Genomic DNA, 19,465 nt, shown 5'->3' on the forward strand with positions numbered 1-19,465 from the left:
AGATTATTTGGAGGGATCTGAGAAAACCTGGTGGCCTGCAGGTCCTAATGCTCACTAATTCATTTTTGGTTGGAGAAACCTTTTCTTTGTTCTTTCTCCTCTGACTTTTGGAGGAGGAAGCCTTTGTGCAGCCTTTCATGGGATGGTGCTACTGCCTCGAGTCCCAGCGAGGTTCCCTGCTGCTGCAAGAGCTGCTGTTGCAAAATTCGGTTTCTTTGCAAATCTTACATGACATTTTTAGTGCGCATGCCATAGAACAATTAAAGCATGTGTTAGCTGTCATTTGGTGTGAAGATACCATGGTGTTTGTAAATTTGCAGGTGCATATTATTTTGGGACAACCACAAGAATTTTTGTGGAACTACATGGATATAATAAAATTATAGGATGGTTTGGATTGGAAGGGACCTTAATGATCATTTGGTTCCAACACTACTGCTGTGGGCAGGGATACTGTACACTAGACCAGGTTGCTCAGAGCTCCGTCTGATCTGGCCTTGAACACTTCCAGGGATGGAGCATCCACAACTTCTCTGGGCAACTTGTTCCAGTGTCTCACCACCCTCACAGTAATATGGGGAAACTTGGATGAATTTCTTGTACCCCTTACACATCAGCTATTACTTGTCATAATTTTTTTTGTTATTTAACAGATAAGTGTAAGTTTTAATGAATTTAAGTAATCTGAGATAATACTGGAATGTTTAGCAACTGTAGTTGCATTTCTTTAAGAAAAACATAATCTTTGCATTATACAAGTTTTTGAAATAATGTTAGCAATATGAGCTACATTATTTTTGTTAATTTTGTTGTTCTAGAAATTTCAACAGTTTTTTTAAATGGATTTTTAAAATGCATTCAAACGTCCTTAAATACTTACAGCAAGTGCATAGATGGCATCTGAATAGTTTTTGAATAATACTGAAGCCCAGTGGTTAAACCTGGATACTTGGGTGTCAAACTTCCAGCGGAGATCTGGGAATCATGCCTAATTACTTTTCTGGGCTCAGGATTAATGCTCTCTCTTCATTGTTAGCTTGATGAAAATTGGTTCAGGATATAATTTAGAAGGTTTACATTATTTCAATTATCATATATTCTCTTGTCCTCTCATAAATTCATGTTCCATCCATTGTCCCATCACCACCTATCCTTAGCTGCTAAAAATAGCATCCCTTCTGCCAAGCTTTCTCATCTTTGTCCTTAAGTACCCTTGAATTCCAGAAGGTGCCTTTTGCTCTTTATTTGTTTCATTAATTTCAGATTTCTGTATCCAAGTGGCTTACGAGCATTAATACATCTTCTCATTAGTGCATTGTAAGAACTTGGGCAGGGAACAATGTCAGATTTGACAAAACTCCATGAATTCTTGTGAATTTTAGAAAGACCATCCTTTTAATCCTCCTCAATGGGTTTGAGGTTTTTGTTTGGTAGCTTGTCATAAATACGATGATAGTATTGCTGTGATTTTACTGGTTTTGTATTATCAACAGTGCTTTTATGAGTTATGTTTTTGTGTGTAATGTATATACCAAAGAAGCAGCTTACTTTGAAAATAGCTGAAGTTCCAAAGTACTTGGAGACGTTCTGCAGTACCAGTTTTCTTGGAAATTCTTTCACTGTAGATAAGAATTTTTAAAATTCCAGTAACTGAAAACAGGAATGTGGGTATTTTAAGATAAAAAAGTGTTAAGGTTATAGTTACCTACACAAGTTTTTTTAAATAAAAGTATGCTGGCACTTGGTGTCTCTTTCTTTACAATTAGAAATTTGCCAGATATTGTGAGATCTCTGTCTTTACCATCTTAATCTTTAGAATCTGCTCCAGAGTCCTTCAAGGAAACACTGACACTGGTATTTTTAGAAGAAATGACTCAGCTTGTGTGTTGGATTGCCAGGCAGCCCTGGTGCCAGCAGAGGGATTGATTCCCAGCTCTCGGTGCCTTTGAGTGCCCACACACCGAGCATCAACTTGTGTCCAAGTGAGCTCTGACAGTTGTGACTGATCACCGTGGCTGCCAGTGTGTGAAGGCAGCAGACAAAGCCTTGCTTAATTCAACTGCTGTATTAAACAATTTGTATTGCTTTACCAATAAAAACTAGACAAAACCCCAGTCAACAGTGGAATAAATCACCTGTGCTGTTTCACAGCTGGAGCCTGGCAGGGGAGGGGAGGAGGGCACCCATGTTGGCTCCTGTTGCTCCAGGGGAAGTAGTGCTGGCCCTGCTCCAAATGGGGACACGCCACACAGGTCGCTTCATTCTGGGTCCAGCAGCAAAAGTAAGGCACAAGTGCTTCCTCTCATGAGGCTCCAGTGCTTCATGCTTTAGATAAGCTCATTGCTGGCTTTCCCCTAGCACTTTTGAAGGCTTTTTCCCAACGTGAAAAACCTCCCCAAAATTGCTTTACCTTTCATAAGGTTTATGGATGGGATCTCCAGAATGTTTCATGGGTCACAGAATCATTTTCGGTTAAAATTTTTATCTGTAATTACTGTTTTCTAGTTCATGTTACTTTAACTACTGGTGTCCTTTTTTCCAAATTAATGGCCCTGGCTTTGCTCCTCACCAGGCCCGTGTTCCTCAAGATCATGAACAGGAAGGGTTTGACAAAAGACTGAATGTGGCAATCAGTGCTATGGTCTGGTTGACATGGTGGTGTTCAATTGTAGGTTGAACTCAGGGTCTTTTCCAAGCTAATTGATTCTGTCAGCTCACAACGAGGGCATGGTCACAGCAGCCTGGATCGCCTCCGGTCTTAACCCCTTTAATGAGCTCATCCACAGTGGTGAGCACCAGGTCCAGTAGTGCTTCTCATCTGGTTGGTTTGTCCAATACCTGGACCAGGAAGTTGTCATCAATGCACCCAAGGATTCTCCTGGATTTCTTACAGCTAGCTGTGTTGCTTTCCCAGCAGATGCCTGGGTGATGAAAGTCCTCCACTAGGATGAGAGCTGATGTGATGCTTCCTGTATCTGAAGCAGGAGGCTTGGTCTCCTCCCCCTGATCAGACCCCCACCACAAGTGTCCTTTGTTGGTCCTGTCTTTGATTTTTTTACCCACAGACTCTCAACCTGTTTGTGGCTGTTTTTCAGAGGCACCTCTTCACAATCTATTCCTTCCTTTACATAGAGCACAAAACCCCTGTCCCTCTTCACCTGTACATCTCTTTTTAAAAGCTCATAGCCTTTGACTACAGTTCTGTCCCAGCATCTTTCCCTGATAGGTCACAGTTTTCTAATTGCATTGTGTTTTCCAACTCCTCTTGCTTGTTTCCCATGCCGTGTGCATAAGCATAGAGGCATTTCAGCTGGGCTGTGGGCTGCACCACCTTTTGGGAGGAACCCTCCCTAATTCCTTTGGGATGATTTACAGGTATTTCCCTGTTGTTTTCTAGAGTGTTGGTATCTTCTGGTTCTTCTCTGTCACTCAGAAGTACATCCCCTTCCCCCTAATGCACATAAAATATATCAGGCCAAAGGTGAAGCTGAGCCCAGCTCTTACACATCCTGGGCAGCTCTAACCACAATGTTTTTTAAAGAGAGAACTCTTATTTAGGAAAACTGATTAAGTCCTACCCAGTCTCAAAAGGTGTAACTAACCACACTGAGGAGAAGGATCTGTAAATTACTTATTCTGGTCTGTAACTTTTTGTGGATTTAGTGGTGTGAGATCCCTCAGTCTCGTAGAACCCAGTCTGAAACCTAGCATTTATTAGTCAGGAAGCACTGCAGGGAGATACCTGCTGTGAACAGACACAAGTTGGTTACATTTTCCAGGGGAGTCATGGTAAGTGTGGATTTTGCAATTAGTAATTTTCTGTGCAGAAGTTACTTGTATCTTAATACCTATGTGTGTAAACTATTTTGACATACATTGTCACTAACTGTGATGTGCAGGTGCAAGCACTGTTGCAGATGGTGCCAAACCAAATGAACATGGACAGTGTGAGGAATTTGACTGCTGCAGGTGTTTGGGAGACTAGGAGTGCAGTTCACTTCCTTCACCTCCCAAAGGTGGTGGAAATGGTAGAATAGATAAATGATGAGCTGGCATCTGTTGTGAAGCAGCTGAAGGTAGGATAACCCGAGAGGATAATTCATATGCTGAAATAGAAGCAGATGTCAATTAAGACAGCCTGTCTGGCCACTCGGGTGCCAGTTCTGTAGCATGTGTCATCAGTACAGGCTTGACAAACAGCCTGTTTGTGAAATTTGGTGTTGCTTGACATCATAATTTGTTAGAAGGTGGAGATGCTGTAGGCATTGAGAATCTGGAAAATTTAATAATTGAAGCAAACCCAAATTATAATTTGATGTTAAAACCAATGAGGTGCCATTTTAAGTTGTCGTTGGTTTTCTTAATGAGAAGTCCAGTACAAAACTAGTTGCTTTTACTGGAAACAAAATGAAGCTGCAACAGAATTTTCATATTAGACTGTCTGGGCTACTGTACTTTAAAACTTCTGCAGTGGTGTGCAACTGTTTTCCAAAACATTTTGCTCCAAACCTTTTCTTCAACTAAATTCCTTTCTTCTCCCCTTCCAATTTCTCTCTTGTCTTGGGTGAAACACCATGCTGATGCAGCTTGTGGCCTTCAGTCCTAGGAATTAGCTTAGGTGTCTTCATCTGGGAAATTTTCCATAAACATAGCATTTGGAAGATTCCATTGCTAAAACGGGTTCTGTCCTGTCCTGCCTAGCTTAGAGCAACACTCCTTAAAAACTGATGCAAGAATCCTTAAGAGAGACAGGACTTCAGAATTTTGTTTTCTTTCATACGATGGACATTATCACTGTGCAAGATCAATGTGTTGAATACAAAGTAAAGGTCAAATTTGCCAATTTACTGTCTGAAAGAATAAAAGCAGTTATAAAAAATAATTTAGTCCATTTCTGAGCTGCTTTGACTTTGACTTTGAAATGTCAAGTAGTCAAATACATATAATGAAGTAAGGGTTATATTACATTATTTTCTCATAGTACCACTTCTTTGGGTTCCTTTTTCTCCCTAACAGGTTGTGCACCTATTAATCATTTTAAAAAACCCAAGCATATATCCTTATTGTGCTGTATCTTGAAGTTAGTATTTCCGCAGTATTTTTTATATTTTACTGTATTCACTGTTCAAAGACACAGTGGTGTGCTTAAATACAGACACATAAAATCATAGAAATGCATGGTTGAGCTTAGTGAAAGAAAAATAAGGGAACTTTGTGGGGCCGCTGTAAGGGGAAATGTAGAAAAAGCCAGAAACAACCTTAAGTGTGTTTAAAATTCAGTTTTGTGTGCTCTAGAGCATCAAACACAGAAGGTTTCATCATTCATACAGGTATGGCTTGTGTCACTTCTGAAAACTTGTCTGAAGAAATCAGTAGCTTGTAGCAGCAGCCCTCAGGCAGGAAAGCACCAAAAAGAAAGTGGCTGGACAGGAAGGAAATCAAAGCTCTGTACACAGGCGTATTTAAGAAGTGTAAATATAATAAGTTTAGGGAAAAAGGATTCATTTGGAAAAGGTGTTTCCTTTAAAAGAGATTAACACATATCTTCATGTTAGTATTTCTGTAGCTTTTCTTCTGGAAAACTGCTAAGGTCCTTACAGCTCATCATAGGTGAATATTTTGCGGATCAGAAGGATCCGGATTGCTCTGAATTTTATGTGCTATCCCTGAAGAGCTTTCATTTTCCCAGAAACCTATGTGCATGGCCTTGCCTGCTGACTCGAGAGGTTGAAGAGACCTCCTTGATAATTTCAGATATATAGCCATACAGTTCTTAGAAGTGAACAGGTTGCTAACTGCTGAGTTTACTCACCTGCTTTCCAGGATGAAGGTGCCACAAGTTAGTTGTCCATCCAACAGCTCTGTAAATATTTAAGCAACACTGTAGTGGCATATGAAGGGAAATTCCCTTTGAAATATTTTATCTTCAATATAGAGGGCACACATAAATTTAGTTTTTGAATGAAAGAGTCCTTTGTATTCTAAACACTTTTTTTTCTGAAGGATTTTGCATAGGGAATCAATCTGGCTTACTCCCCCAGTCCCTGTAGGCAAAGCCGTCAGCAGCTGAGAGACCTTCTTTTACACAGAGATTCTTTTAAGAACAGAGAATCCCCATCAGTGCAGCAAGAGCAGAATATGATATTTGGTCCCTGAAATTGTTCCACAAAATCATCATTTACAGATCTAGACTGTACATCGGAGAGAATTTTTATCTGAGCAGATTTAATAGGGAGGAGGGTTAAATAGCATTGGTATTTTTTACTTGGAGATTACTGATTTACTACCCGAAGTTGTACAATACACTAATTACCAGAACAATTGGACCTATTGAAGTAACAAAGTGAAAGCCACAAATTATCAGATAAATTTAGAGTTGTGTAATTTTCTCATAACCCTTCTCTTGGAAAGCCTTTCTACTTCCAGTATAGGATGAAGTCTGGCAGCGGGGGTTAACCCTGACCCCTGAGTGTTCTATATGGACTTGTTCATTTCTGCCACATTCTTTCAGTTTAAATTTAGATTTGCTGGCAGCTATTATGCCCCTTGCAGTAAGCCTCATGACCAAACATTGAAACAAATATGCCTTTTATCAGAGATGTTTTTGCCGAATGAGATTAGTGAAGAACACTTGAAAGCTGAAAAACAATGTGCAGGAGCCTTTGGTCCAAAAGGTGCTAACCTTTGAATGTCTGGAACGTATTTTCTTCTCAGTGTTAGAAAAGAGCAAGTAAGTGTTTAGATGATTGAGCATAATCTTGCACCCTGTTTTACCTCTAATTTGTTATTGGTAGTAATGAAATTTCAGCTATGCAAATGAATACAGAGTCAGGAGACATATGAATGTGTATTTGCAACAAAGTCATTAAGCTCTTCTAAAATAGGCTATGGTTGCTGCAGGAAGTAGCAACATACAACTAAGTTTTATGTTTTGCTGATTGCTAAATATGTCTTACTAAATCTTAAAAAGTTGGGTTTGTTCTTCTATACAGTAGCTATCTTAAGCACAATAGCTGCATTTGTAACTGATTTAAGGAAGTTCATACCCCTTAATTTTCTATTTTCCACAGAGGATGATGCTTGTTTTATGATTAGGGTTTTTTTTAATCTAGCATGAGTATGTGGGACTTGAGAAATCTATATGGCAAAGGAGTTCACTTTCAAGGCCATTAAGTTGTTCTTGGCCTAAGGTATGCCATGATCTTCATAGACAGTGTTGCTCTGCCTTGAAACATTTGTTTGACAAGGGATTCTCTGGTCTCACTTTTTACACCTGCTCATGTCTCTAGCATAGGACATGAGGAAATGGTCTCAAATTGCACCATGGGAGGTTTAGACTGGATATTAGGAAAATTTTTTTCACTGAAAGGGTTGTCAAGCATTGGAACAGGCTGCCCAGGGAAGTGGTGGAGTCAGCATCCCTTGAGGTGTTTAAAAGATGTGTAGGGACACTGAGGGAGATGGTTTAGTGGTAGACTTGGCAGTGCTGAGTTAATTCTTGGACTTGATGATCTTAAAGGTCTTTTCCAAACGAAATCTCTCTGTGATTCTGTGTTCTAAGATAGCATGTGAAAAGTGTTTCTGTAAAGCACTTCTGTCTCTATGCTTTCAAGCTTCTTCAAAAGGTAACAGTGTTCCTATGCATTGCTGAATGGCTATGGCTCCAACAAAGAAAGGAGACCTTAAGAATATATGGAAAGAAGTGTTCTCCCTGTAACCTTTTAGGAAAAAAAACCCAATGAATAAAGCAGGCCATAATTCTCTAGATAATTTAAAGTGAGATTTTTTTTCCTTCTGCAGCGCAAGACACAAAAGTTTCCAAAGGTGCCCTGACCCTACTGCCTCTGCAGTTGCTATGGGCAGGAAACACTGGTACTCAGATCCTCAGAGTACTTTGATAGTGTCCAACTAGTTACTGGGGCTGAACACTGTGGAGCTGTGTTCCTTATGAATGGATTAGGCAAAATTTATTCACTGGTTAGAAGTCCTACTGTGCAGGCTGTATATTTTTGAATGTAAGTAGCATCATGTTTTTTCTGTTTAGCAGGAATTTCAGGCAACCTTTGAAATACGTGGCCAATCAGCATTTGTTCCAAATGGTGCTTTTGTGACAAATTTCCAATTAGTGAATGGCATTTGTTAACTAGGCCCATTTGGCTTTATCTTCAAGGATAATGAAACCCCATCTTTTTCCTCATCCCCTTAATAGACACAATATAGAGTCTTATTGAACTAAAAAAAAAGAACTGAATGGATAATGCTAGGAGATTTATAGTTTGGTGAAACTCCTTAGGACTTGTATTTTTTAGAAATGACTGTGGTTTGAGTTCTGTTGCATTAAAACAAGAAATGTATAAAAATAAGGGGGTTTGGCTCATACAGTTGTTTGGAAGAACATTAGTGAATGCTGGAGGTATTGTTCCAGTAGGTAAATATTTGTCGAGATAAAGGCAAAATGCGCTTCCCTATGCATGGAGCTGTATTTTTCAATGCATGTGTGCTGTTGCATACGTTTGGAGTGTCTTAGAAATAATTTGAAGTCTTCATGAATTTTTATCTTTCTATTTTCTATGGAGAATGCTAAATTAGGGACACCTCTCTTAACACCCCTCAAAATACTCTTTTCTGTCGTGGAACAGAAAATGGTCTGTTTGCACTTGTGGAAGTTGCTCCTGCTTCTTATTAAACTCAGAAATCCAAACTTCTAATGTAACCTTCAGTGCTTGTCACCTGGCAAGTGCAATTCTTGCATATTCACAGAAATCAAGCACACTTTACTCATTTCCCTGTGCGTTGCTTCAGAATTGTTTACTATTGGTAAGTAAGAAAACATATGCTTACAGCCCCTTTTTCATAAATTGTATTTTAACTGTGTTGAGAAATAGAACATTCATATTAGATTTTCACAGAATTTATACATTATTGTTTGTGGAATTTGGGTGGGTTTCCATGTTTGTCTTTGTTGAGTCCTTTTTTGAGCATTCTTTAGTATTGGAAAGATCAGTATGTGAGGAAGCATAACCAAAGGAAAATATTTGCTTTGTTTACAAATGGGTGTTGTGGACATATATCAATATGCACATTTCCTGTGTGAGGTCGTCTCAGTCAGAATGGATTCAATATGAGGAGTGTCTTTTGATACTCATTTTCTGTGGAACGTCCTACAGTTTTCTTGGAAATGATTGGGAAGGCAATGTGAAGCAATCAAAGTATGTCTTTAAATAATTTTAATAGCAGTAAAGTTGAAGTACAGCTTAGCACTTATAACAGCATTTCAGGTGAAATACTCAGAGGCTGTAAAAAATTGTGAAATTTCAAATAAAGAATTAGAAAACTGAAAATTGGGATATTTATTTTTCTGTGCTTTGAAACAATACCTATGGAGATAATATTGGCCCCTCTGAAGGGAACATGCATCTGTTGCTAATATGGGACTCAGTGTCTGATTATTTGGGACCATAGTTACTGTGGAGAAGATGAGTAATTCCATTAGTAATACTACATGTCAGCGTAATAGTGGAATGAATCTCCTGGATTCTATTTGTAAACAGGTTTTTTCTACAATAGTGAGCCAATTACATTTATCTTTCTGTCCCACTTGCGAAACACTCCTAAGGAAACAAAGCACCATAGAGATTTATCAGGTAAGAGTAGTAACAATATTCATCTATCTCCCCTAGGTTTTGAGGAGTGTTGGTATGATGCTCTTTGGATTATGGCAGGATGTAAATGCATTATTACTATTTGTCTGCTCATGCTCACTATGGAATTATCTTCTGTGCAAATATATGTATTTTTTGTGAAAGGAAGGAAGATGAAAGAACTGAAGTAGCTTCAGGACAGAGACTTCTGGGGAGCAGTAGCTGCCTGTGATGCCAGGGAGGTCACTGTGACTGGTTTTTATAGTGAATCATTAAAGGTGATGTGAATAAGGAAAACAAGGCATAATGAAGCAGTACACACAGGGACTGCCATGGAAAGATGTTTAAGGACAGTACTGGAAACGATTTTGAGGAAACAAAAGAATAAGGAAAGTATCTTTGTTGATTATGCTGCAGTGGTGTAAAATTTTTGTTATACAGTAAATCTCTTCAGATTAAAAGGGAAGATGCATCCTAGTGACAAAGTGATCAATAAAGTATTCCCACCATATGGGCAGAGGAAAGCTGCAAGATTTGACAAGTCTGGAATTATAGTAAGTAATATAATACAGTGCACATGATGACCTTCAATATTCTGTTTCCGGTTGACAACAAGAAGTCAAGTGGAGAGATGCTAAAATAGAAGTAGCTTAAGGAGTTATTAAAGTGACTTTAGTTTTAGTCTTGGTTCTGCTTAGCTTGAAATAGCAGTGGGTCATCCACGATGAGGTGTTAGAAAGCCGTTCAGATATACAGAAGTCATTTGAGTATGAAGAACAGCTATGAATATGTGTCGTCAGGATTGGAGCAATAATTGAAGCTTTCTAAATGGAAAAATGTTCCTCAAGGACAGGGAAAGAATGGGTTGGCTCTTTCCTTGGGGGCTGGAAGAGAAAATAAGCATCTTTAAGTTACAAACAGCTTGAATATTTTAAGACTTCACGTATGTTTGATTTCTTTTAGACCCAACCAGAAAAAGAATCTGAATGGCCAGACTCTATGTCATGGCTTTTGAAGAAACTGGAACAGTTGAACTTAGATATTGAAGAAGCTCTGAGTGCTGGCTCTTCTCCCTCCAGTACTCCTTCTTCTAAAAGGCACAAGCAACTGGTAAGAATGTGTGTGTGTCATATGATATGTTCTCTGACATTTAGCTACAACACTCCTCAAGCCATAGTTTTCAGATACAGTTTGTGTTTCTGAATAGGCTGAGGATCCCAGGCATAAGGGTTAAGTTAAAGTTTTCACTCAATGAAATGAAATCTATAATTTCATTAGACAAATAATGGTCAAATAACCAGAAATTTGATAGGGTGAAACTTGTAAATTTTCTTAAAATCATTGAGCACTTTTTTTTTTTTTTTTGGGATATTTGATTGCATGTTTTTCAGAGTAAAATATTGTTAGTTTAAGTGCTAGCCTATTAATAGTTGTTATATTTATTTAAAGATATAACAGCAAGAGAGACATTATCTTCAATGAGTTGAATTAATTTTTTTTTTCTTTCTTTCTTCTATTTGAATAGTTGATTTAGAGCTGCAGACCTCTAGTTACAAATATTTTGTGATGACATAGGTCATCAGTTAATGACAAACAGATTTTCAAGCTTTTATTTTTGAGGGCAAATGGGATTAAAGGAGCAATTATATTATTTTAGTAATTCTTGAATAAGCAAGGCTTTTCATATAAGCAAGTAATGGAGAGTGACCAGCATGAGAAATAGAAGTGTTTTTTCTCTGCTTCAGGCTATGATTAAACTCAGTTCTTAATTTTTGTGTATTTGCAGCTCTGAATATTAGTCTTGGCTTGAAATTTGTGGAAGGTGGTCTTTTGTGAATGCTTTTGCTGTCACTGCTGCTTCATTTTGTAGAATTAAATTCTTAAATTAAGCATCTGTGTGGATCATCACAATGTAAATGTTCATGTCTCTCTAGGTAGGACACTCAGAATCTTGCACTTTGTAGTTTGTGTTTCCATATTCTACAGAGAGAGTGTTAGTAACAGAATGGCTATGGCTGTTCCTCCTTTCATTCTTACTGCACATGTCAGCAAGTCAGAACCAGCTTTGCCCAACTGTAATTAAAATTAATGTTGTAATTAATTTTCCTATTAAGGGACAGTGTTCTGTCTTCTTGCAGAAGAATGCTCAATGTCTTCTGTCAAAATACAGTGACACTGTAGTCTGCTTTTCTGTCTGAAAGTGAAATCCCAGCCATCAGAATTTAAACACCTCCCGTTGTGAGACAGTCTGGTAACCAGTGATCCAGACACCCATTATTTTATGGCTGTGCCTATTCTACTAAGGTAAAAGCCATTATTTGGCTAGGCATCATTCTTTTTCCATGATGCCTTGAAGATCATAGGATGCGACTTCAAATCCTTTGCTGAAGCATTTAGGCATCATTCTTTTTCCGTGATGCCTTGAAGATAGCATAGATAGGATGCGACTTCAAATCCTTTGCTGAAGCATTCAGTGAAGGGCATGTTGCATGTAAACAGCAGAAAAATCTAAATAGGCAACATTTTCAAATGAACTTTGATACATAAGAACAGCATCATCAGAAATGGTTGCATGGAGAATGCCATCACCAGCATCCCAGATGCTTGCATTTCTCTTCCTGAAGCCTAGTGGCAAGACGTCTTCTGAGTAGAGAGAGGCCAGGACTTTCATCCCAGCCTTTTCCCTGAGACGTACCCTCCTACCAAAAGCCTGTTCTAGGGTGTGAGGATGTTCTAACAACAGTGCCAAAATTAGTTTTGCTTAATATGATATTTGAGCAGTTGCAGTCCTCTTCATCAGGCCACATATTCTTCCCACTCTAAAGAATAGGAGAGATCTCTTCATTTTAGTTGTCTGTGGAGAGGCAAATATGTGAGTCATCCCCATTTTATTGTAGCCTGATTTGACAAACTGGAAGTGACCTTTAAACTTCCAAGAGCCAATTTCAATACAGAAGCTGGACAGGTCACTTAACACAAAGTCTTTCTGATGAGACCAGAAAGATCAGAGCAAGAAAGGAGTCTTGGAAAATCGGGTGTGGAACTGATGATGGGATGCCATTTGCTGTCTCCTGCAAAAGAATTTGTAGAGCAAGGGAATCATCTGCTCTAATTTAAATATTAATGAATAATTTGCCTCAGCCTCAGAACGGGTGGCTTTAGTCTTACTTTATAGTCAAAGAAGAGATAGATCCTCATAAATCTCTCCTTAAATTTACTGTGAAGAAACAGATACTGCGGATCTCAAAATGACAGTTGCACTGGAAAAAATAAGAGTCTGGTTTTCACACAAGTTGTATGAGTAGTTTATATTCTATCAGTTCATGCTATTTGTACCATATTTCTAACTATAGCTTGTAATTTGTTCCACACATACCAAATGTTTTATTTTCGTCACTTAAAATGTAACTTGCATAGAAAGAAGGCCTATCTCAAATGTGTTTACTAGTAACTGGGTAAATTTTGCTTCTATAAAATGAACCACTTTTGTGTTCTTCATATGGTTTTATCCTCAACTGGGTACTCACACAAGAAATTATGATTGACGCTGGTTTTGGGTGAACTGTTCAAAGATGTAAGGCTGACTTTGGGTACCTGAGATCTCCGAAGCAGTTAACTACTGTATGAGTGGCAACATGGTTTGTTGGAGTAGCTGCTCTGAAAGTTGGTCTCTTGAGGGTGTGGACAGTTTTTAACAGATGACAGAGTTATTTCTGATGGCAAATGCTGTATCTCAGAAATATATTTTGTAATTTAACCACTAGGTTGAACCAGCTAGTTTTGTACTGAAGGATTTTTCACCTATTCATGGCAACAATTCTTTGATTTTTTTTACTCTTTGCATTTTCCTGTTGTCAAAGTATCTGTTATTAATAGTACTCATTTGAACAGAATTTTACAGAAGAAGCCAAAATATTTGCTAATGAAAATCGACTGGGTGAATAAATATTATGGGACCTATTGGGTGAGACTAGGGAGTCTTGCAGCATTTTGGTGAGCAAATTCAAGGTGTTTTCTAAAACATAATAACGTTTACATGAATGCTAAGGGGTGATCTGTTTCTACGTCTGTGTAAACCACGAATGACACTAGTCATTTTTTTCTTGGCAAATATTATGAGGAAGTGGCACTGACTGGATTCCTCAGTTGCTGATCCAGAAAAAATATTATAAATAATTGTCTATAATCAAATTATTTTCTGAAACATTCTCTCACCAATGTTATAAACACATGATTCAAGTGCAAAAAGCTGTACTGTGTGAATGTACTAACAGCAAAATTGCTAGGTTTTGGAAAAACACATTTAATAGTTCCACTCCTCTAAAATCTATACCTTTCCTATGAAAAAAGCTTTCTTAGCACTATAGAAGGAGGCACTTGGTAAATGACTCTTGCTGCAGCGTGTTTCCCGTTGTTTAATGTATCTGCTTCATTGCCACTTAGTATCTTGTAGTCAGTTTCAGTACAGAAAAAAGCAGGAGATCTTAAGAACGAAAATCACATTTTTTTCCATTTTAGTTCTTTATTATTCATGAATGACAGGGAAATCCTGTTTGATTATAATTACCCCATCTTATATTAGAGATAAGACTTTCATTGAACAAAATTGTTCTTTAACTCACACATTCATTTAATTCTTTTGCATTAGTATATTGTCTTCAAACTTTTTGGGGGTGGCATACTAATTCTTTTGTCACCTTTTCAAAGCCTCCTCATTTTACACCCAAACCAGCACACCTGCAAAATGTACTAACTGGGAGCTGGGCAGTTGCTGTTAAAGATCAGCAGCAAATTTGTCACCTTGTGGAAGGGAAGAGCCTGAAAATGGGCTGATTAGAATGATTGTACCCAACAGCTTGGGACTGCTCTGCAGCGCACCCATGATCCTGTTTCCCTGATTATCTGTAGTATGAATTCTGCTGGACTGCAGCATGTATTGCTTCTTGCTCACTCACACAGTTATTCCTTGGCAAACCAGGATATCTGGGGGGATGTTGTGCAGCTGGTCTCTTCCTGACACTGCATTCAGTGTGGGCCAGGAGTTAGGACATCCACCTTTCAAAAAATGGTGTGGAAGTGAGAACTCCCCAGGTTTTGGGGAATATGGAAAAATGGATTTGAATAGTTCGGAGTCTGTAATTTAAAAATGGGAATTTGCTGGGTCTCTGTTTAACATACAAAAGTAAACATGAAATAAAGTTAAAAGATAGTTTTAAATAATTTGAGTAAAACTCTTTCTAAAAAGTGATTCAGGTCCTTTAAGTTTAGGAAGGTGTACTACTATTGATTAGTTCTCCAGCTGTATTATGTATGTTAAGGAGGCGACTTACCATAATGGCTGGATGTCTAACTTAGCAAAATTTAAAAATGATGCAGCAGGTGCTTTTGAGAAAAAAAAAATTGAAACTAAATGTTTGCCTTACATCAGAGGAAAAAAAAGGCTTTGAAAAGATACAATTCCAAAGTTTTTATCTTAGACTTCACATTAAAAATATTTATGACTTGCCTTTATTTATAGGGTTTTTTAAATTCTCTTACAGTGCCCTGTTCAAGTAGAGACAGGCTTTTGTGGAGATCATCAAGAAAAAGGATCTTGGAAATATAGAAGAGGAGACTACCAGGATCTAGATTGTTTACCTTACCAAGTGTCAACTGGAGCACGACCTAAAACTGATGTAAGTAGCTACATTATCTGACTCACAGGTTCAGTAACCTCAAAATTTACAATATATCATTAAAATTGTCTGTGTATTTCTTTGAAATAATTTATTCCACGCATATCAAATGTTTGATTCTTGCAAATATTGCACTACTTGGAGAGTTTGGTTCGCAAAGGTGCAGATAAAAGTTAAATTGGACTTCAGTTAATGAGACTCTAGGGCTATGGGATTCATCTCATCTGATTTTAGACCACTAATGAAAACTTCTGCATCTGAACTAGTCACCTGGGTTGCCTTCATAGTCAAGGGGAAGAAACGGACACTTCTAGAGTAATTCATCTGGAGGTAACGTGATGGATTCCAGGCATCAGTGCCACTACCACAGTTTTTTCTTCATGGCTTATTTTAGAAGTACACCCTTAGGATCTTTCAGCTTGGCTGTTGGTTATGCCCGATTCATGGTGAATTCCACACCGCAAGCCTGAGTGTTCTGCAAGCCTGAGTGTTCAGCTCTGGTTTTAGTTAAATCCTATTTCTAACCAATAATAGCAATATTTATTTGGGGGTTTTTTTACAAGGTGATGCTGTAGCCTGCAATCAAAGTCTGTTAAAATCCATCAGAAGGTTTTCTCAAAAGGCTTTGATTTACTTTCCTAATAGCTAAATGTAAGGAACTTTAGGATCAGTGTCTTTGTTCTAAAATGCAGATGGTTTCTTCTCTCTGTTTTAAATTACTTTTTTTTGCCAGCACTGCTTGTGATCATCATGCAACATAGAAAGGGGCTGCACTGTATTGAATCAAAGGTAATTATAGCACTGTGTCAATGGCCTGTGTTGGGTATTCAGGAAAGAAGTGTAAGGACATGGTAAACAGATAGTAAGCCATCTAAACTTCCTTTGAGGTATTTATCATGCAGGCACATTGAAGCCAGACACTATATTGCATTTTTGTAATTAATAGCCCCTAAGGGTCTTTTTTGCCTCTAGTTGTGTCTTTTGTACTCATTTGTATTCATTTGTTCTTTTGATATTCAGTGTCTTGTAGCAATGGATTCCAAAGTTCAGTTGTGGAGTAGGTGCTACCAAAACCTTTTTCTTACTGTAAGGTTGTTACTGAATTATTATTGTGGCTGTAATTCTTGTACTGGCAAAAACTGAATCTCAGGCATCTTGTAGGAAGTAGTGAATACCTGAGGCTGTTGTTTGGGGTTTTTTTCCCAGCAAGTGTCTGTATTTGTTATTGAACTACATTTTTCTGCTTATTTTACAGTCATTCAACATCATGAGATCCTTTTGCAGCAATATGCAGTCAGTTTTTGTTTTTATTAACCTCTGTAGTTGAATATCATCAGAAAACTCTGTCCCTTTTTATTCCTCCATTTTCCAGTTAACTTGTGAGTGTACTGAACATGTGTCCGTGAGACTGTCAGGTAATATCCATCCACTGTAAAAGAAAATAATCAATTATTCTTAACCTTCTTTTTTCACTTTTAGTTAGCAATGAAAATTTCTTGACATCTTTTTTGTCATTCTTCCTTCATAGTTTGATTTTGATAGACAACTTCATCAGAAGCTTTTTGAAATGGAAATGTATCAGTCAAATTGCCTGTATCTGCATGATCATTCCAAAAAATTGGTCTCCAAAATCCTGGTTATTCTAACCTGTTATCCTGCGTTACTATCCATGTGTTCTTAAGCATACTTTCTGGCAATTTTCTGCCATGCATATTAGTTCCACAAAGGACCTCAGGGCCATTTCCAGACATTGGCATCACATGTGCCACTCTCTTTTCCTCCTATCCCTAGGCCAATAGGTGTTAGGAGTAATTACACATTAAGCCAATAAGTTCTCTTTCTCTGAATGAGGTGCTTATTTTAAGTTATCTATGCAATTGTGATTAAAGCAAAAACTAGTATATTAAAGGTATCTTGAACACTGTCATATTCATCTACCAAAGAATGATTTGCATGCCACCATAAAAATTCTCTATTTCATTAAATGAACCTAATCCTGTGCACTGAAAAGGAAATTTGAAGATTGGCTCCACTGGCTTGCTAATTAAAAACATTATTGTCTTCCCACTAGCTATTTCCTTACCTTGGAAAATAACTTTGCTATTTTCCATTTCTGCAAAAGCATGAACATTTGTTCTGATTTGTTGCTTGTTCTAGTTGGAATAGATAACAATTAATTAAAAAGAAACTTGCCAACTTTATTTGTTTTTTACCTTGGCCAAATGTTCAGGCATGTACAAGTATCACATCTTAGCTGCCTTCCCACTAGTACTATGTAAATATTTTTGAAGTGATGTTGCAGTAATACTGTTGTTTGGCTAGCAGTGTGTGAGAGGAAAGACAGAGAAAGTTAGTTTTGGGGTTTTTTTTCTTTTCTGAAGTCTCCTTTTCTCTTTTTGTTGAAAATCAGGAAATGCTTGTACGATAAAAAGCAGTTCTACAGATTGTCATCAGTACAGTCCGTGCCTTGTATCAATCAGTTTTGTAAGTTTTGGAGTAAGAGCAGGGTAATGCAGAAAGTACAAATGTTTCTTAGGGCACCGGCGAGTCTAGAAACCTACTGAAGGCAAGAATTTCTTGAGAAATTAGTGACCTGGTTTTTAATTGGACGGTACTTTAAATTAGGAATAAATGTTGAAACTGGGTGTTTGCAAATGCCATTCAGGAGAGCTGATCATTTGCTTCCTTCAAAGTGCTGCTTTTGGTTTGCTCTTTTTCAGGCAAATTCAAATAATGCCATGTCTAGCTCCAGGCATGCAGTCTGTGTGAGTCTGTCATATCTCTCCAATACACAGATTTTCACTGCTTTTTCCTTAATGTACAGACTTTTCCATAATTTTTAAAAAGGGCATACTAAAGTTGCTTTTATTATAGTAGAAGGGATGGGTCCAAATGACAAAAGGTCTAATTCCCTCCATGTCACACTGCAGTCTGCATCTGTTTAACTCTCATGATCCAGATGGTATAATGCATAATGTGGGAGTAACACGGAGATAAATCAGACCTCTTGTATTTTATGATCCAATTTTTCCTCTCTTCCAGTTCTTTATGAGTTAGGAGGTCCAAAAGACCTTATCTGTCTCTACTCCCCAGGAGCTCGTATACCCAAGATATTTAAAGAAACAAATACTCCATAAGTTGTTGAGATTGGCAAATAGAACAGAGAAGACCAGTTCTAGAAATAGCAGGAATGCTTAAATTCAGGAATAATATGCAGTGATTAGTTGGGACACATTTGTTCAATTCTCAGTACAAGGTAGTTATGTTAGCTCCACACTTTCATGGATATCAACTAGACCAACAACCTAAAAGGCACAATGATGGGTTACTTGGCAAACTTGTCAAAGTAGGTGTCCTGTTTGTATGCCTGTTTGTATGATTTCACTTCTTACAATATTTTGGTGGAATAAAAAAGCAAATCATGGGTTTAGGGCTGATGTCTCCAATCCTTCCTTCCCCCCACAAGGCTGCTTCACTGCAGCTTTCTTTTTCAGGTACTAAAGGAAACACGTATCTAAGGCAGCAGGGAAGCCAGGTGCCTGAGAGACAAACAGCAAAGTTCCACCTGACAATCGCTGGTGTTTTTAAGTCCATGTCTACATTATAGACATTATAGAGCTTCCATTAATGGAGAGGAAAGAGCCCATCTACAGCAAGAGACACCTTGCCTTGAAGGAGTTGCCTGTATGTAGGTCTCTTGTTGAAGTGCTTTGTACCCCCAAAGTACTGGTGTTGCTTGGTCAAGTATTTGAAGAAGTGACTACCCAAGGCATCAGGGCATAGAGCTGGATAAGCTAAATACCTCCCAGGGCATATAAGTTAAAATCTGGCATTTGATGGGCAGTGCCTGCCTCTATGCTCTGAGCTGAGAAAACTTTGATAGTGTAACTTAGGAGTCTAATACCAGGTGGCGTGAAAAACCCATCAGTAAACACCTTCTAGCTCTTGCAGGTAACACAGTATCCTCTGCACTATGCACTCTGTGAATGAGCAAGGAAACAGAACTTCATATATTGCTAACAAGGGCTTTTTCCTTTACATGTTGTAAGTCTGCTTTTTTGGGTTTTTTTAAAATAGAGTTGAGGAGCCTAGTTTTGATATCTTCTGCTTTGGTTTGACAAATGACTTGAGCATATTAAATCAATAGGG

General features: G+C 38.0%; 1 protein-coding gene across 6 annotated transcripts in view; it reads left to right on the forward strand.

The window, feature by feature from the left end:
• Positions 1-19,465, forward strand: part of STARD13 (StAR related lipid transfer domain containing 13) — a 329,105-nt gene that overhangs the window by 102,658 nt on the left and 206,982 nt on the right. For 5 of the 6 annotated variants that reach the window (XM_017731330.1, XM_017731328.1, XM_017731329.1 and 2 more), the window contains 2 exons: positions 10,605-10,751; positions 15,182-15,316. In XM_017731330.1, coding sequence (XP_017586819.1) covers positions 10,605-10,751; positions 15,182-15,316 — 282 coding nt within the window. The remainder of the gene's footprint in view (positions 1-10,604; positions 10,752-15,181; positions 15,317-19,465) is intronic. The other variant, XM_017731332.1, reaches the window with a different exon arrangement.

The sequence above is a fragment of the Corvus brachyrhynchos genome, unplaced genomic scaffold (genome assembly GCF_000691975.1).
Source record: "Corvus brachyrhynchos isolate BGI_N302 unplaced genomic scaffold, ASM69197v1 scaffold103, whole genome shotgun sequence".
Taxonomy (NCBI): domain Eukaryota; kingdom Metazoa; phylum Chordata; class Aves; order Passeriformes; family Corvidae; genus Corvus; species Corvus brachyrhynchos.